This window comes from Cavia porcellus, unplaced genomic scaffold, assembly GCF_034190915.1.
Source record: "Cavia porcellus strain 051 isolate PalLab524CR breed Dunkin Hartley unplaced genomic scaffold, mCavPor4.1 scaffold_7, whole genome shotgun sequence".
Lineage (NCBI taxonomy): Eukaryota > Metazoa > Chordata > Mammalia > Rodentia > Caviidae > Cavia > Cavia porcellus.
The window spans coordinates 17,421,918-17,440,970 of record NW_026947490.1 but is presented as its reverse complement, the minus strand read 5'-3'; the positions used below and the strand labels follow the sequence as shown (position 1 = coordinate 17,440,970).

At 44.8% G+C, this 19,053-nt stretch overlaps 1 protein-coding gene across 2 annotated transcripts in view; it reads left to right on the top strand.

Moving 5' to 3' along the window:
- Positions 1-16,967, top strand: part of Wdr88 (WD repeat domain 88) — a 33,014-nt gene extending 16,047 nt beyond the window's left edge. The window contains exons 7-12 of one of the 2 annotated variants that reach the window (XR_010048627.1): positions 2,070-2,257; positions 3,075-3,157; positions 4,951-5,019; positions 10,590-10,663; positions 10,791-10,883; positions 11,906-11,988. Coding sequence is in view for 1 of the 2 variants with exons in the window: in XM_003467158.5 (XP_003467206.1) it covers positions 2,070-2,257; positions 3,075-3,157; positions 4,951-5,019; positions 10,791-10,883; positions 11,906-12,049 (577 nt within the window). In the remaining variant the exon portion in view is untranslated. Of the gene's footprint in view, positions 1-2,069; positions 2,258-3,074; positions 3,158-4,950; positions 5,020-10,589; positions 10,664-10,790; positions 10,884-11,905 lie in introns of both variants that reach the window. The other variant, XM_003467158.5, reaches the window with a different exon arrangement.
- Positions 16,968-19,053: the final 2,086 nt, after the last annotated feature.

Below are 19,053 nucleotides of genomic sequence, written 5' to 3'. Positions count from 1 at the left end.
ACCAAACAATGAAGGTGAAAACGATAAAACAAAAAGAAAAAGTCCACTTGCAGGGTTCTCTCTGGTTTCACTCATGGCCAACCTGTGGAGACAAGGTCCCAATTCTTGCATCTCTCTCCCAGTAAGCCAGCAGTAGCTTCTTGGTGGGGTAGTGGATAATCTTAGCAGGTCTGCACCAAGACCAGACTCATTGGATTGCCACTGTCAGAGCAGTTTCCGCAGGTCTGAGGACCTGCTAGTTGGAGCTGGCAGCAGCTCTGGATTCTGGTTTTAGCAGGCAGGCCCATCTCAAAGGTGGCTCCCGGCTGATAGAATTGGATTCCCGGTCAGGAAGCCATATAATAGAATTCTGGCGCGGCTGAAAAGATAAGAAGTATGGAATATAAATGACCTTTATTTTAAGAATGCAGGGAGAGACCCCCTGACCCTCTGGGGTTTCTGGGGGCTGGCATTCTCTCCGTCAGACACATGGAGTGGAGGCATACGTGTAGCTTAGGTTTGGGGTGGAGCCTAAGGGGCATTAGTGATGTGCAGGTAGCCACAGGTAAATTCCTAGGAGTGGGGAAGATGGAGCCCCTTGGTTCTGCCTCCAAGGCTTTACGGGCTACAGTGTCTTGTCTGGGCCAAAATCCTTTCACCAGCTAATTGCAGTCTCCTGCAAGAGGACTAGGTCCTCTGCACTCACCTCGGCCAGTGTAGTCCCTCACATCTGCTGCTCCCTTCTACTCTGAAGAGGCCTGCAGGGTCACAGACATCACCGTCACCCTGGGTCCACGGGTTTGAACTGCTCCTCTCATGCAGTGAGTCCTGTCTTAGGAAGAAGGCATCACTGGCTGTCTCCTTCTTTGTTGACGTTTCTCTCCTCATTCCCTCCTCTCTCTCTCTGTGAGCTTCAGTTCACACTTCAGATTCTTCCTGGGCCCAGTGAACCCACTTCTTTCCTTCTTGTCTTCCTTATTCTTCTGCCATCTTGGTCTCCCATGTGTCTTCACTGAAGTTTTCTAACTTCTTGTTTCAAGAGTGATTTTTTTTTTTTTTTTTGATACCAGGGATCGAACTCATGACCTTACACTTGCCAGGCGCTTATGACACTGAGCTAAATCCCTGGCTTTTCAGTGTGACTTATAATAATTCTCCTACAAACACTTTTATGATGATTGTCTCCTAGCCAAACCTGGACATGCTGTCACATGCCTATAATCCCAGCACTCAGGAGGCTGAGATAGGAGCATCATCAAAAGTTCCAAGCCAACCTGGGCTACATAGTGAGTTCAAGGCCAGCCTGAACTATATAATGAGAACTTGTCTCAAAAAGAAAAATCCTAGCCAGGAGTGCCCAGCATAGGCCAGATCTCTGGGAAGTTTATTCTTGGCACCCTTAAGGAGCTGACTTTAATGGCACTGAAGACAGATGAGGAGAGGTGGGAAAAAAAAAGAGGAGAGAGAGCACTGGTGTGCAAAAATAAGGACAATAAGTGAGAGAGAAGTGGGACAGGGGACTCGGGGGTGGGACACGGAGAGAAGGAGCCAAGCCCAGCCTCACAGGGAGAAAGGAGTGGGGAGAGGGAGCTCCTCCGGGTACCTGGATCCAGCACTGAAGCTGAACTGTTCTTAACCCATTAGCCACCACTGAGAGCTTTTCAGGTGTTTTTTCCTCAGGCCACAGTGGCTTTTGAATATTCCAGTGCTTCTCAACTAGGGGCAGGTTGGTGCCCAGCTGGACATTTGGCATATTTGGGGACATTTTTGGTTGTCATAAATGGCTTATGACAGGAGCTACTGACATCTAGCAGGTAGAGACCAAGGATACTGCTAAGCACCCTACTTCCTGCAGCTCAAGCCTCTACAACGAAGAGTTATCTAGCACAGAAGGTCAGCACTAGGGTGGCTGAGAAGTCCTGGAGTACTGTGCCACCGTCTAAGCAATTCATATCTTCACTGTGGTGCATCAAAGGACTGATGTCCATTTGCTCACAGGAGATGGTGGCCGCTTCCGGCACCTCCCCTCCTCTAGGGATGTGGGGAACACCAATCCCGGAGGTCTAACACACCCCCTGTCTGTGTTTCAGAGCGCACGAAAGCGGTCTATCAAACTGCTGTTTTACCTTCAGTGGCCATTTCCTGTGCACAGCCTCCTGGGATAAAAGCTTAAAAATATGGAATGTCTACACAGGGGAGTTTCGGAACCGAGGTGCCTGTGTGACTCTAATGCAGGGCCACGAAGGCTCCGTGAGCTCCTGCTGTTTTGCCAGAGACAGTGAGTGATGGACGCATCCCAGGCTCTGTTCTCCAAGGGTGCTGGGCAGAGTTCCTCATATTCCATTCATGTGGACTTTGCTAAGCCCAGACAGGCGATTTGCAGTGATTCTAACTCAGGGTGGGTTTTTGTTTTGTTTTGTTTTGCTTTTCTTTTTTTTTTTGCCATGAGGACAAAATGATTCATAGGCTCAAGTTTGTTTATAAGCAGTGGAAACTCAGCTCAACATGGCTTAAGCAACAAAGCTCCAGCCCCAACGTTTCTGTGCTTTTATCAGTAGTTTTACTGTTAACATGGCCTTGTGCACAGTCTGAAGAGCTGTCTAATGTTGCTAAGTGCAAGAACTGTGATGTGCTTGACGGAGAAAACACGTGTCAGAGACTCTTGAGTTCAGCCACAAGCCTTGCTGCCGTTGGCTATGAGTTCAGTGTTAATGAATCAGTGTCTACAAGTGCGTGCGTGTGCGTGTGCGTGTGCGTGTGCGTGTGCGTGTGCGTGTGTGTGTGTGTGTGTGTGTGTGTGTAAACAAAAACACTCATGAAACAAGGTTAGGTACTGATGAACTGATGAAAACATGATCAGAGGCTTGTGGGAACCTAACCCCGTTCCCAGGAGCAGTGGTTCCGCCCTTGCTAGCCCAGCATCCACAGTAAACCGATGGACGATGGATGCTGATGCTAGGCATGAGAGTCTGCTGTGATTGGCTGGGGGTCACCAACACCCAGGAAGGGTTTCATTGTGATCAGAGTGAGCTGCTTGGGCCTCACAGAGGGGGACCCCGCACAACAGTCTTAGACTCTCCCCTGCTGTGTTACAGGTTCTTTTCTCATTTCCGGGGGCTTTGACAAGACTGTGGCCATCTGGGATGTGGCAGAAGGCTACCAGAAGCTGTCCTTGAAGGTACAACTGGAAGCATCAGACAGATCTGAGCTGTACTCCTGAGTCATTCCTAGCTGTGTCCCCAAGCTGATGACACAGCAGCTAGACAGACCTGGGTGCCTCCTATGAGAGCTGGTGCCCTGTGAGGGAAACAGACCAGAACCAGCAATGAACCCGACAGGGATGAGGGGGGTAGAGAAGCCGCACCACGGGACATGGTAGAAACAGACTCAGGACTGGCTCACAGTGGTGGGTATGGGGGGCTTCTTACACAAGGATGTGCTTACCCTGGGATGGAGGAGAGGTCACTGCAGTCAATGGAACAGAAAGATAGCCCCAGGGATGGGGAAATGTCCATGACAGCAGCTGGGCATGGGGACAGATATCACAAAGAGACAGGCTGGAAAAACTGAGGGTTCCAAGATGGGGGCTGTCACCTGAGTGCTATCGGCTTGAAGTTAAGAGACCCAACAAGGACCGGGGCTGTAGCCCAGAGGCACAGCACTTGCAGTTCGATTCCCAGTACCAAAAAACAAAAACAAAAAGAGAGACCCAATTCAAAGTGTCTCTGTAGTTAGAGACCCATTAGCCAACAGGGTAGAAGCCAAGATTGGGTTATTCAGTCTTCCTGTTCCAGGGACACTGTACCCCATGATTTCTGCATGTTCCCCGATCTAGCCATTCCATACTCGCCTTTATTAAGGGCTCAATGCTTGCACCCATGATTCTTGATCTTCATGTTCCCAGGGACCTGACCGTAGACTGTGCCACCTTAAACAGTACACGTCCAGGCCGTGGGGCCAGTCTGTCTCCAGTGAGGGCTTGGGGATGCAATGAAAATTTACATCCCAGCAAATAGGTGGCTTTAAATGTTAAACCTTCCAGTGCTTAAAAATCCCTTTGTCCCCTATCAGGCTGTTCTAGTTTCCTCCTTTCCTCCGCTCTGTCTCTATTCCTCCACCCTCCAATTTCTTTTTGTCACATGCAGCAGACATCACAGCAATGCCAGCTCCCCACCCCCATCATTTGCTCACACACTGTGGGTCGCAGAGGTTTGCAGTTAATGTGAAGCCAAAAGCCCTTGCACTGCTAGGACCTCTGGGTGGTATTTCCCAGAACGAAGAATGAGATATAGCCCTTTATTTCCTTCTGTCCTTCTGAAGAACCACAGAACTGGGGTTTTTGTTTTGGTGCCGATGATCAAACTTGTGACCCTGTACTTGCGAGGCAGGTGCTTATGCTGCTGAGCTAAATCTCCAGCCATGGGGTTTTTGTTTTGTTTTGTTTTGTCTTTTTGAGACAGGATCTTGCTATGCAGTTCAGGCTGCTCTGGAGCTCAGTTTGTAGTCCAGGCTGGTTTCAAACTTGCAACAACCCTCCTGCCTCAATCTCTCGAGTTCTGGGATTACAGGTGCATAGAACTGCTTTTTTATTTAAAACACACACACACACACACACACACACACACACACACACACACACACACACATTCAAGAGGCTGGGGATTTAGCTCAGTGGCATAAGCACCTGCCTGGCAAGTGCAAGGTCATGAGTTCCATCCCCGGTACCAAATAGATAAATAAATAAATAAATAAAAGCAGACACAGTACCAAAATATACTTATATAGCACCTATGTTTATAGTATGTATTCACCTATGTTTATAGTATGTATTCTACCTTATATGTTGAGGAAACAGGAAATATAGTTACTGCTCTTAAATGGAAGCAACATTGGGTTCTAACTTTGTTCCTGTTGTTTCTATAAAGATACTTTCTCTATAGAGATTCTTGTTAGATTTTTATTTTTCTTCAGGGCCATAAGGACTGGGTGATGGATGTTGCCATTAGTAATGACAAGAAATGGATTCTGTCTGCTTCCAAGGTAAACGTGCCCTAGTTTTGAGTGACTTAAAGTGTCTATCACATCTGTCAGAATTGGCCATCACTGGAGTGTTACTCCCAAGTATGAAGTTGCTGGCCAGACTTGGCGTGATGCCTGGGAGCTGCCTGGGAGCTGCCTGGGAACGTGGAAAGCGAGTCTTTCTATCAGGGGGGATGGGAGTTGGCAGGTATTTCTGCATTTGAGCTTTCTTGGAGTAAGAGGCTGTTCGGACAGGGGTAGTGGAGCTGACAAGGAGCTAGGAGGGCAGGTACCGAACATGGAGGAGCAGCAGAGACCCGCGGTGGCCCAGGAGGGCTTTCCCTCCCCTCCACACCATTGTACCTTGGGATGCCACTTTGGTGGCACACGATGGCTCACCGTGAATACCCTAAGGGCTATTGTTCTTCAAGCAGGAACATCTGAGAATCGGGGTCTCACTTCACCACCAGCCTTCATCAAAACATTTCATTCTCTATGCGGAGGCTTCTAGGCCTCCAAGACAATGGGCGGGACTCGGTCTAACATCACCAAGCCTTCAGAGGGCCGGCCTGGGGTACAGATGTCTCAGACTAAAACACATAGTAATACAATAGGTAAGAAAAAGTACGGGCCATACATGTTTGCTGTACTACTATAAATAGGAAAAAAGTGAGTCCTTACTTGAAATTATATATTATTCTAGGTTTTTTTGTTTTGTTTTTGCTTTTGTACTTCTACCCCAAGCCTCATACATGTGGCTGGGCCTATCATTTCTTTTTTTGGTTGTTTGTTTTTCCAAATCCATTTTATTTCAAGGATAAAAAGAAAGAAAAGAAAGAAGAAGTAGGAAAAAAAGCTACAACAAAAGTTCAAAACACATCAGTTAGCAGTTATTCTGTATTTTTTACTTTCCTGTTACATGGATACTATTACTTACACAAAACATTAAGAAGGTTAGTTAAAAGTGGCACATAGTAATTAATGATAAGATGATCTAAACAAATATCTAAGAAAATATAAAAATATTTTGTACTTCTTCCTGTCTTATATGGCAATTTATTTTGACTTTTAAAGCCTTTATTAAATATTTAAGTTTTATAAAATATATTATTATATATTCTTGAGATACACAGATCTATTATTTTTAAAAGAATATCAATGCAAAAGAACTAATTAAACAGACACTATTTACATTAATAAGAAAATGACCTCATTCTATGGAACCAGGATTACTTTGATACCAAAGTCAGATAAAGATATCACAAGATAAGAAAATTACCAAAAAATGCGTAGGCTGTATTTTTTGCATTTTTTCAAATTCATTGTATTTCAAAGAGAAAAAAATAAAACAAAATTTCAAAACACAAAAATCATAGGCCAGGGATTTAGCTCAGCGGCACAAGTACCTGCCTGGCAAACATAAGTTCGTGAGTTCAATCCCCACTACCAAAAAAAAATTTAACCAAAACACAACAATTAGAGGACAACAATGGTACATACATTGTACATTGCCATCCTTAAATCATTCACTAGGAATGCAAGACATCTGCATTCAATTGTCCAAGAAATATCGGCACAGAACTTTCTCTTCAATAAACTCAGAGAAATCAGCAATATATCTTAACTATAGTATAACTATTTCCACGCTAGTGAGGCAATATGAAGTTTATACATGCAAGTCTGATTTATTTCACTTATGAGTGTGGTCTCAAGTTGCATCTATTTACCTATAAAAGTCTCATTTGTCCTTCTTTATGGCGAGTACCCTATTGTATAAAAATAGACATTTTTTTATCAAGTCTTCAGTTGATAGGCATTTAGGTTGTTTCTAAGATCTAACTATTACAAATTGTGCAGCTATGAACGTGAGTACACAGAAGTCACTGTGGTATAATGTGTTTAATTCTTTTGGGAAGCTACTCAGAAAAGGAGTATCTGGGTCACTGGGACCTCCTGTTCCAGTTTTTGAGGAATCTCCACACTGTTTTCACAGTGGCAGCACCAGTCTGCACTCCTGCCAGCAGTGGAGAAGGGTTCCTTTTTCCCCACAGCTGCTCCAGCATTTGTTGATTTCTTGATAAGCAGCCATTCTTTCTGGGGCGAGGTGGAATCTCAGTGTTGCTTTAATTTGCATCTTTCGAATGACCAGTGATGGTGAACATTTTTTCATATGTTTATTTGCTGTTTGTATTTCTTCATCTGAAAAGTGTGTATTCATTTCAGGTACCCATTTTGGATTGGGTTTTTGTGTCTGGAAGGACTGATTTTTTTGAGTTCATTATTTGCTCTTGAGAATAACTGTAGATTGTATTACTGTATATTTTTAAGACAGATAAATGTAAGACTTTTGAAAAAAAAAGAACATAAATTTAATAGAACTAATTGAGCAGCTATTTATATAAGCCACATCCTATGAAGCCAGCATTACCCTGATATTATCCCAAACAAAACATCACAGGAAAAGAAAGTTACAGACCAATATTCTTTTTTTTTTTTTTTTTTTTGTCTTTTTCATTTTTATCGGTACCGGGGATCAAACTCACGACTGCCTGCTTGCAAGGCAGGTGCTTATGCCGCTGAGCTAAATCCCCAGCCCCGAGACCAATATTCTTTATCAATAGAGATGCAAATATCATCAAAAAATGTTAGAAAATAAAATTCAATAGTATAGTACAATGATTGCTTACAGTGACTAAGTGAAACTCAGAAATACAAGAGTAGTTCAACATAAAAAGCTGTCAGTGTAATAACATTAGCAGAGCAAAAGGGGAAACCCAGATGATCATCTCAGCTGGCACAGAAAAAGTATCTCAAAAAATCCAAAACTCATTCATGATTTTTAAACATCTCAGAAAACTGACAGAAATTAAGGAAGACTCAAATAAGTGGACAGACATCCCATGTTCACAGATAGGAAAACTTAACATTTTTAAGAGGTTAGTACTATTCAAAGTGGCGCACAGACCCAATGCAATTCCTACTCAAATTCCAACAACCTTTTTCACAGAAACAGCAAAGCCAACTCTCAAGTTCATAAATAATTCAGAGGGTTCCTGAACACCCAAAACAATCTTCAAGGAGAAGAAAAGGAAGAAGCCACCTGCAGTGGTATACATCTATACTCCCAGCACTCTGTGAGGCTGAGGCAGGAGGGTTGCACATTCAAGCCCAGCCTGGGCAACTTAGTGAGGCCCTCAAATTAAAAATAAAGGGGCTGGGGATTTAGCATAAGCTCCTGCCTTGCAAGCAGGCAGTTGTGAGTTCGATCCCCAGTACCAATAAAAAGGAAAAAATAAAAGAATTGGGGGTGTAAGTTATTGCAAAGGTCTTGGGTTCAATCCTTGTACCTGGTTGGTGGAGTAGGAGAAGAGAAAAAATTTGGAGGACTTGTACTTCCTGTCTTCAACTCTTACCTGTATTATATTGACGTAGTGACAGCCATTTAGATTAACGCAGTAGAATAGCAAACCCACAAATAAACCCTAATGTGTGTGATCACTTGATTTTTGACAAGGGTCAAAGATCAGTCATCAGGGAAAGGGCAATATTTTCATCAAATGATGCCATAAAAACTAGATAAGCACATGCAAAAAAAAATGAAATTGAACCTTTATCTTATCTATCCACGGCCCTGCATGTCACTGGGTTGCACATCTGTGGATTCAACCAAACATGGAACAAAAATATTTTTTACAACAGCCAGGAGGGCTGGGGATTTAGCTCAGCGGCATAAGCGCCTGCCTTCCAAGTGTGTGGTTGTGAGTTCAATCCCCGGTACCGATAGAAAAAGACAAAAATAAATAAATAAATAAATAAATAAATAAATAAATGAATATAGTGCCTTTGTGCACTGCGGATTGTAATGTAACATAGCACAACTACTGTGGAAAACAGCTTGCAGTTTCTCAAAAGGTTAGAAACACTCTATAACTCAGCAATTCTACTGCAAGGTACCGACCCAAAAGAACCAAAAATAGATACCTACATACCCACATTCATAACAGTGTGATCCACCATAACCAATGGGCAGAAGCAACCCAAGTAAACACTCATTAAAGATGGGTGACTAAAATGTGATGTGAACATGCAATGGAAGATTCATCACTCTGACACACGCTATAGCCTGGATGACCCCGAGGACGTTACGCTAAGTGAACTAAGCTGGTCGTAGGGATAAATGCTCTGAGATTCCACTTCTCCACGGTATCTGGATTCCACATCCACAGAGACTGACTGCCTAGGGCTGCAGCAGGGGTGAGAGTTATTGAACTGCTAATAGACTTTGTTGAGGATTAAAACAGTGTTGACTACAGATAGTGGTAATGATGACAGGATATTGTGAGTGTACTTAATGTCACTAAATTGTGCACTTGTGTGTGGTTAAAATAATAAGTATCTCATGTACATTTTTAATTTTTTTTTGAGACAAGGTCTCACTATGTAGCTCAGGCTGGCCTGGAATTCATGGAAATCCTCCTGCCTCAGTCTGTCAAGTGCTGGGATTACAAGCATGGACCACCACACCCGATGTGTCATGTACATTTTGCCATCATAGAAAACCTCCCAACAGTGATGAGTTTCTTTCTGACCTAATATAGTAAACTATTTTTACTTTTCCATTTCTTTTTCCAGTAATATTTTTCTGAAGTTCTTATAGCCTGTAAAACATTCTTCTTTTTTTTTATACAGTGGTAAAATGGAATACTGTCAAATGTAACATCCGCTTTGACTTCAGGTCTGTTCCTATCGTGCACACATGATTTCTAGACAAAGTTAGGATGTTGTTGTTTTGAGACAAGTTCTCACTATGTGGTGCAGGCTGGTCTCGAACTCCCCATGTAGCCCAGGCTGGCCTAGAACTCATGGTGATCCTCCTGCCTCAGCCTCCCAAATGCTGGGATTACAAATGTGCTTTACCACCCCTGGCTTTTATTATTCGATTACTTGATTGTAGCAATTCTTTTTAGAGTAAGATGATATCTCAGTGTTGTTTTAACCTGCATTTCTCTGGTAGCCCCAGATGTTGAACCTTTTTTTCATGTATTTCCTGACTATTTGTACTTCTTCTGAGAAATGTCTGTTCGTTTTAGTTGCCAGTTCTTTATTCTTTCATTTTCATTTTGTTCTAATTTCAGTGTAGTAGTTTTTATATTCTCTCCATAATAAATTACCATGGACTTCATGTTTAAACAGTAAACAACACAAACTTAATATCCCACAATTCCAGAGGAAATAAGTCTCACAGCAAAGGCTCACAGTGCTAAAATCAAGTTGTCCAGAAGACTCCTTTATGGAATTTTTATTAACTAAACGCCGTGGGTCACATTGTTTCACTCTTTGTTTTGGACATTCTGAATTTTGCCAAATCCATGCCATGTCTCTGCCATTTTAGCAGCCTACAGAATACAGAAGTGCCTCGGTTCACCAGTTTAATTTTTTCCATGATTCTGATTGTGGAATTTGAGTCAAGTTCATGAACTGAGGTACCACTGTAATTTTACCCCCTAAAAATACTACATGCTGTATCTATTTGTTCTTCCTCCTCTTCCCCAGAACCTTGACAACCACTGACCTATTTACTGTCTCTCTAGTTTTTCCCTTTCTAGAATATCTCAGAGTTGGAGTTATATCCTTTTCAGATTGACTTCTTTTGCCTACCATGCATGTAAGTTTCTTCCATGTCTTTTTTGTGTGTGACAGCTCATTTCCTTGGGGCACTCAACAATATGCCAATGTATCAATGTGTCACGAACTTTTTCCTGATCAGTGGTTTACTGTTTACCTTGTTTTAGGATCGGACCATGAGACTATGGAATATTGAAGACATTGACCAAATTCCTTTGGTAATCAAGTACAAAAAGACCATGGGCTTAACGATGAAACAGGTTGGTACCAGGTAAAATTAAGCCCAGTGAAAACTTTCATTCGTTTGCAACAAATAAATTTATTCTTTGAACAAACATTTACTGGACAAGTGGGGATGCAGCCATCAGAGTATAACCCTTGCCCTGTAGGAGCTTTACATTTTGAAAGAAGAGACAAACAAGGTGGAAAGGTACAAAGAAGATATGTAGTAAGCTCCACAGTGAAGAATGACGCAGGAAGGCCAATGGGAGCGGTGGGCTTGCAGTATTTTAAAGGGTAGCCAGGTGACCTTGCACAGCCTGGAAGGTGGCGGGGGTGAGCCAGGTGATGTTCCGGGGAAGAACTTCCCCGCCGTGGAATCAGCCTGCTCCTGAGGCAGCAAGCCTAGCTGGTGTGGTTCAGCATGGAGCAAATGTGGAGGTGTGGAGGAGACAAGGCAGTGCTGTGTGTCCAGTGCAGAAATGGCCAGACGCACAGCTGGATACTGCGTGAGCTCCTGTACTCCAGCTGCAGACCCCTTGGCCGGATCCCTGGGCCCCGTTCCGTGCAGGAGGCTCAGGAACTCATATTTCTCTAGGGCGAGTGGCCAGCAGGTGAGATGGGTGAGCTTCTGTGGGCTGTGGCCAGAGGCAGGCCCAAGATTGGGGGTGGGGTTGCTGAGCGCTTGCATTAGCCAAGTAGAAACCCCTGTTCGTTTTGTTCAGCCTGCCTGCTTCTCACGGTTCCATAAAAGTCAGGTGTCCCCAACATGTCAAGGTGTTAGAATGTCCCCCTACAATTCTGCTCTCCACAGAGCAGTGGACAGGGTTGGACATTTGCCCCTGTTTTCTCCACAACCAAGGGCTGCCCTCCATGCCTGCTTAGCTTTGGAGGGGAAGGGGGAGCAGAGCCCGTCTTCACCCAGTGGCGTGCCGTGGCCACTCTGTGGGATCGGAGACTCCAGAGAAGAAGCCTTGCCTTGGCCCAGCCGGGGCAGCTGGGTGAGGAACTTCACCTTCCTCCTTCATGTCCTCTGACCAGCATCTCATGCATTTCATGGCAGTGTGAAAGATGCAGCAGGCCTTTCTCCATCTTCGAAAGCAACAGCTCTTCTGAGATACTCACCAAGTGTGTGTTCTGCCGGAGACAGGCAGGGGACTCACTACTGGACGCTTCACTGTCGTCAGAGGAGTACAAGGAGGACTGACAGCCACTGGGCCCTTAAAGTGACCTGAGCATTAGCCACCTGTCCTGCAGGTTGCAGGGCTCTGCAGAGACCTTTTTCTGGGGCCCCTCATCAGCTGAGTGGGCCGATCACACCTGGGCAGGGACCACCCCTAGGCCCGGCTCCCAGCACCAGCCACCTCAGCACCACAGCACCCTTGGGGGATGAACACTTTGGGTTTTCACGCAGAGTAAATCTAGATTCCTTTGGAAAGCTAGTGTGCGTGTGAATTGTAGAAGCAGCTCAGCTCTTTCTAAGCCTATGTCCTGGTGTCATTCTGTCACATGTTTGGAACACAGTATGGGCTTGCGTCTGTCCTGTAAGGGGGCCCCCAGGGGGATGGCACCAGCACTCCCTGAGGACAGGTTTGCCTAATGACGGTGAAGTCACAGGAGGCTCCTCTGTGGATGATGCCAATGCACTGTGGCTGCTATGATGTGGATATGGTTTGTCCCCTAACAGTTCATGTGCTGGAAGGTTGGTCCCCACTGCAATACTACCAAGAGGTGAAGGAACCTCTGAAGGTGAAGATGGAAGGTGATTAAGCCATGGGGCAAGGAATTAATGCCTGTCCCTTGAGAGTGGATGAGGTATCAGGAGACTGGGTTGGTTACCTAAGAGCAGACTGTTGTAATGTTGGGTCATCCACATGTTTGGTTTCTTCTGAATGTGCTGTTTGCTGTCCTCACGTGTGCTCCTGCTATGTGACTTGGTCTGCCATGTTCTGCACAGCATGAAGCACTCATCAGATGAGGCCACCTGACCCTGAACTTCCTTGCCTCCAGATCCATAAGCTTAATAACCTTTTCTTTTTGAAGTACTCAGCCTCGGGCATTTTATCATAGCAACAGGAAACCAACTAAGACACTGGCTAGTGCTCCCAGGTAGCTTCCTGGACATCACAGAAGGAGGTCTGGCTAGGTCAGGGGTGGTGGTGGCATTTTCATCACAGGATGTTTTATGCTCTCTAATCAGGCTTTCCAATGTCCAGAATGCCATGACATAGGTGCAGCCCTCTTCCTGCTCCCACAGCACACCGTGCAACATAAATCAATCCAGGAGTGACATTTTCAGTTAACAAACACGAAAGCCTTTGTTTAACCTGATGTGGCTCACAGGAGTTCTGCCAAGTACTCCCGAGCCCACTATAAAATTTTTTGATTTTCAGGACCGATTTGTACAATGTCTGTAAGTCTCACAATCTGGCACCGTTATTGAGCAGGTCCTGTGCTGGGTGCCATTCCTGTCAGTCACAGCGTGGGTGACTGCCCAGATTCTGGCTCACTGCTTGGTATTTATTCATCTACTTGCAAAACATAATATAAACGTGACATAACAAGTGGTCGAAACTCCACAGTTGGCCTCTGTCCTCCAGTCGGTTTCAAAGACTTCCAGTATATAAAGATGCGCACAGCTGCGTGTTACTGGGGCTGTGCAGGACGGCTGGACTGCATACGAGAACACTGTCCCCACTGATGGGCACCTAGGTTGCTCTTACAAACAGTACTGAGGCGAACCTCCCTGGGCATAGATTTTTTAACTTTTAGTTATTAGTACATGTGTGTAACAGTCACAATGCTTACATTCTTTGTGGGGAAGTGATGCGCATCCATAAAAATCTTAATTTCCTTTTCCTTTCCCTTCCTTCCCTCTCCTCTCTCAATCTCTGCAGAGACTTAGCATCTCTCCAGGGGAATCTCCCACTGGAATAAAGTCAGGGTAAGGGGGAGTGCTGCCAGTGGCTGGCTTTGCTGCGGCCCAGGGGCTCTCTGGAAAGTGCTGGGACACTGCGGCTGGTGGGCCCAAGGAGGAGACGCAGGGCGCAAGTGGGAAGCCATGAGCGAATCTCTCCCCCCAGGAATAGGGGCTCCCATAAAGGCTTAACTTTGAGGGAAAAGACAGGAAGCACCTTCAACACTGGGTGGGGAGGGTCCAGGCTGGGCCCTGGGGCTGGGATGCTCTGCCTGAGCTTGGAGTCTGCCTGGGAAGAGGATTCCTGGGATGCTTGCAAGCCCTGAACTAGGGTGCACAGGTGTAAGGAAAGATGGGCAAGTGGGAACTAGCGCTCTGCTTCCAGGAACCCTGCAGGTCCCTCAGGAGGGCTGCCTCCTGTGTGGCTGGGATCTCTCTACCTGAGAAGAGCCACAACAGGGCCAAGGACAAGGCTGCAGGCTGCACTGAGGAGTTTAAGTCCCTGATGTGCAGCACCTCCCTCCAGCATGGGAGTTGATAATGGAGTGCACTCACGGGGTTTGGACACGGATCTCCCTGCCTGCACCATGTCCAGCATTGTAGGTTTGTCAAGGAAGCCTCTTCCTGTCCCTGGGGACAGTTTGGGTCAGTGTCAGCCCTGGGCTGGCCTCCGTTTTCCCAGGTTTCTCAGTGCAGACTGGAGCCATCAGAACCACAACAGTCAGAGATTTAAACTCATTCTCCCTTCTTGTCAGAGCATTTCTGAGCCCCCCAGGTCACACTTAACAGCCCAGACCACAGGGCCTGATCTCATCACTCCTCCCGCACAAGGGTCCCCGCTGTGGAGTTTCCCAGACACCACAAGGGTCCCGATCCATCCTGTTGTACAGAGACTCCTGGTAGCCTGGCCACCTCGCAGAGGCCACACTTTTTACTACAGCAATAATGGTGAATTTTGGAGAGAGAAACATTCAAACCGTAAAAGATCATTCTGAAGAAAGTTCTGAAGCAAAGCTGAGTGAGGGGCAAGGCTGAGAGGAATATGAAGAAACAGGGAAGGGTGCAGGGGAGAACCAGTCCCCCGGCCAACCTGTGCAAGCTGGGTTGGAGGAAGTCAGTGGGCAACAGCGGACTGGAATTAGAGAGTCAACTGGATGATGGGATGGTGCAGGGAGTGGTGGGAAGGGGGTGTGCTCTGGAGAGGGAGGTCAGGAGGTCAGTTTTGCTGGGAGAGACTCTGCAGCCATTGTGGAGACAGAGCCTTGGGGTGGACAGGCACAGCGGCAGGATATGGGCCACGAGGGAGGAGGCACAGGGGGCCCTGGACCTGTGGGCTATGCCAAGAGAAAGCCCTGCTGGTGCCTTGCATTTCTGCACATCTTGTGAGCAGAGTGCTGCCTGCCCCTGTGTGGAGCTGTCCCTCCGAGGAGGCGGGTCTGTTCCCGGATAGTCAGGGAACATAGCAACTGTGACTCCTTTCAGAGCAAAGGGTAGGGCTGCTTCCTGTCTGGGGCCTGAAGATGCTGCACCACTAGGCAGACTCACTGCCCACTAAGCAGACTGGGTTCCCCAAACCAAGGGCTCCTTTGCAGTAAACCAATCCACTGTGTTCCTGGCGTGGCCCTCTTTACATTGGCCAGCAGGAACTGGGGCTTGGGGAGCCACCCCAACTGCTGTTACTGTAGCTACTGCTGTTGCTCTGAGACTTGTGTCTTGTTGGAAAGAAAACAACTCAAGCATTTCAGCTGGGTTGACAACCTCTCACTGTCGTCTTCTGCCCTGTGCTGCTCATTTTATAGAAACTGGGATATAAATAATAATTTCCCAGAGTTTGGGCATAGTCATCTGACTGAATGCTGTCTGTCAATGTGGTTTCAGAGAAAGCCTTTTTGGAAGGATTGGGTGGTGGTTCTGGGAAAACATTTGTCTTAGAAGTTTAAAGGGGAGACATTTATAATAATAGAAAATACATATAAAAGACAAGGCACACTGGTTTCTGTTCTTCCTCCTCCTTACAGCCTACAATGCAAGTGTGACATGTGATGGTGTAGCAACCATTTCGTGACCATGAAGTACAAATATAAAATGAAAACAGACACTCTAAGAGACAGGAGTGGAAAGCAGAAAAGTCTTGGTAGTGTCATTAGCTACAACACAAACCTGGGCTATATTGCCCAGCCTAATTATAGTGAAAGACCACTAAACTCAAATTAATTAGGGACACAAATGTCAGAAATTTTTGTTTTGTTTTGTTTCTTTGTTGCAGATTAACAGATTAACTGACATGTCTTGCTTCATGTTTGATTCTTTGTCACTTAGAATTTGGTGCAATGGTTAGAGTAGCTGCTAGGGTGGATGCTAAATAAATGACTGTTAAATACATTTATATGAAAAATTTGTAGGCTATGGGACATATATGTTCACAGTAAAACAAATAAGCTTTAAAACTTTTTATCATGAAAAATTCAAACAGCCTAAAGAGATGTTTTTCTATGGTCTGTTGGCCATTTCAGAACTTGGGCAGTAAAATGGTCAATTCATTAGAAAGAAAGAGCTTGAAGCAACCCTTCCTCCCCTGGTGAGCAGCTGTGAGTGTGACAGGCTGCGGTGGCTCAGGACGGGAGCCAAAGGTGTTTACTGGGACCCATGCCATGCTGGGACCTGGAGTGCCAGGAAACCAAGCAACCCTCCCCCCTGCCTGTTTTGTTTTGTTGAACTTCAATATACATGAGGGTATGGACAGAGGTTTTGAAAAGAACAAGAGACTCTATAACAGCCATTGGTGACTTCCCTATTGTCTGGTTTTGAAGACCTAAAATGCTTTCCTCATTCTGTACGGATCAGTTTTATACTATGTTGTTTTGTATGAATTCTCTGTATGTGAAGACATAGACAGCTATTTGGAAGAAAACGAGACAAAATGATAGGTAGTGAAAATCTCAGATCGTCTAGCTTTGAAATTTATATCTCTTACATTGCTTTCTTATGTCCTAGTTTGTTATGTTTTGTTGTGTTTAATTTTACCCTCTTTAAAATAAAAATAAAAAATGTTAATGTAAAGAAAAATTCAAACATCTAAAATTGTATACAAGATAACATAATTAACTTCTAGAGGCCCCCATATCCATCATTCAGACTTAACAATTAAGGTCAAAATCATTCAATGGTGTTTATCTTTCTGTTACTACATAAAACAATAGAGAATGCATCTGTCTAGATAACTTTTTTTGTGAAAGTGATCACTGTTTCATGGACCTTCCCTCTCCTGTATCTGTGATAATGATAAAGATGTGATTATGTTATTGCCAAATTATCATTCTTTGGACTCTAAGCAGAGAGAAAGGGAGATTTTCAGCAAGTTATAAAGTTAACATCAAAAATTATAGCTGGAAGAACAATTCTGGGAGTCAAAAACCCTGCTCAGTGCAAGCTCTGTCCAAGCTTTTTATCCGTACCAAGTGAGGACTGGAGTAGAATTGTCTCTAAGTCCTTCCTAACTCCAATGTTAGATGATTTGAAAAAACGTCTTAAATGCTTATTGGGTAAAAATGGCATTTGATTCACACACTCCAAGTCCTACTTCTGCTTTGAATCTGCACTTGAATTTACTTATAAAAGTGCAGAGCTCCAGAAAAGGTTGAATTTTCAGTCCTGCAGGTCAATTGCCAATATCTGGGCCCTAATTAGGAAGGAACAGGACTCCAGCACGTGTGCTGTGGATGGTGTGCTAGCAAAGCCTGAACCTAACCTGCCAACTGACAAAGGGTAAAGAAAATGTGGTTTGGACTGGGGATTTAGCTCAGTGGTGCAGCACCTCTGAGGTCTTGAGTTCGTTTCCCATTACCCCCCACCAAAAAAAAAAAAAAGAAAAGAAAAGAAAATGTGGGTTGTGTATACAGTGGAATACTACTCAGCCAGATGAAGGATGAGATCGGGTTAGTTATGGCAAATTGGGTGGAAACAGAGACCATCACGTTAAGGGAAATAAACCCATACCATGTATTCATATTCTCATGTGTAAAGGATAAAAACTAAAAAGTCAACCTGACAGTACAGGAGTGACTACTAGTGGCTTGGGAGGGTGAGGAGAGTAGATCAAGGTGGGCTGGATTCGTTCAGAGCATGCTGCAACACGTGTGCTGAAATATCACCTAAAACTCAAGTAAGTACTGAAATAGGGTCCTCAGGGTTTCTCATCATGAGGAATTAAGAGCACTCCTTTCAACCCCAGGTCCCTGGGTAAGAATTAACTGCACTTTAAAAGTAATACTGTTTTCCTTTTTTTTGAGGCAGGGTCTCACTACGTAGTCCAAACTAGCTTTGAACTCACTGTGTAGCCCAGGCTGGCCTCTAACTCTTGTTGATTCTCCTGCCTCCGCCTTCTGAGTGCTGGGATGACAGGTGTGCACCACCAAGCCTGACCAACACTATTATCTTAAGACCATCTTTTTTTTTTTTTTTTTTTTTTTTGTACTGGGGATCTAACTCAACTTTGAGCTTGCCAGGCAGGCCCTTATGCCACTGAGCTAAATTCCCAGCCCCATTAAGATCATATTTTCATGTTAAACCAGAAGGTTCAAAATTGAATAAAGGGGCTAGGAGTAGTGGCACATACTGTAACCCCAGCACTTGGGAGGTTGAAGCAGAAGGGGCTCTTCAAGTTGAAGCCAGCCTATGCTACATAGTGAATTCAAGGCCAGCCTGGACTATAGTGAGGTATTATCTCAGAACAAAACAAAAAGCCTGGGTGACTTGAACTGGATCAAACTCACAAAATTAATCCCATTTAGTTATTGAACATTATTATTATCCATTAACTTATTCATATTTAGTTATTTATTTGCAAAACTGGAGAGTGAGCCAGGAATTTAGCTCAGTGGCATAAGTGCTTATCTGGCAAGTGCGAAGTGGTGAGTTCGATCCCTGGTACAAAAAAAAAAAAAAAACACTGGAGAGTGAACCTAGGGCTTTTACACTGAGCTACATGCCCAGCCCTTTCTTACTTTTTATCTTGACTGGGTCTTGCTAAATCACTAACTTGTCCAAAGTTCCCAAAGTGAACCACAGCCATCCTCAGCAACAATAGCTGAATTCATATCAGGGGAGCCAGCAGGACAAGCTCCTCCAGGAGAACCAACGGCTCCAAATAACCACACTTAGGAGAGCCCACAACACTACTCTTCTCTCCTGGTTTCCTGTTTATGCTGGCAACAGCCCTCAGGTGGGCCATTCGTGCTAGCCTCATGCTAATTTAGTTCAGCTGGTGTTTTAACTTGACCATCAATTACCAATCC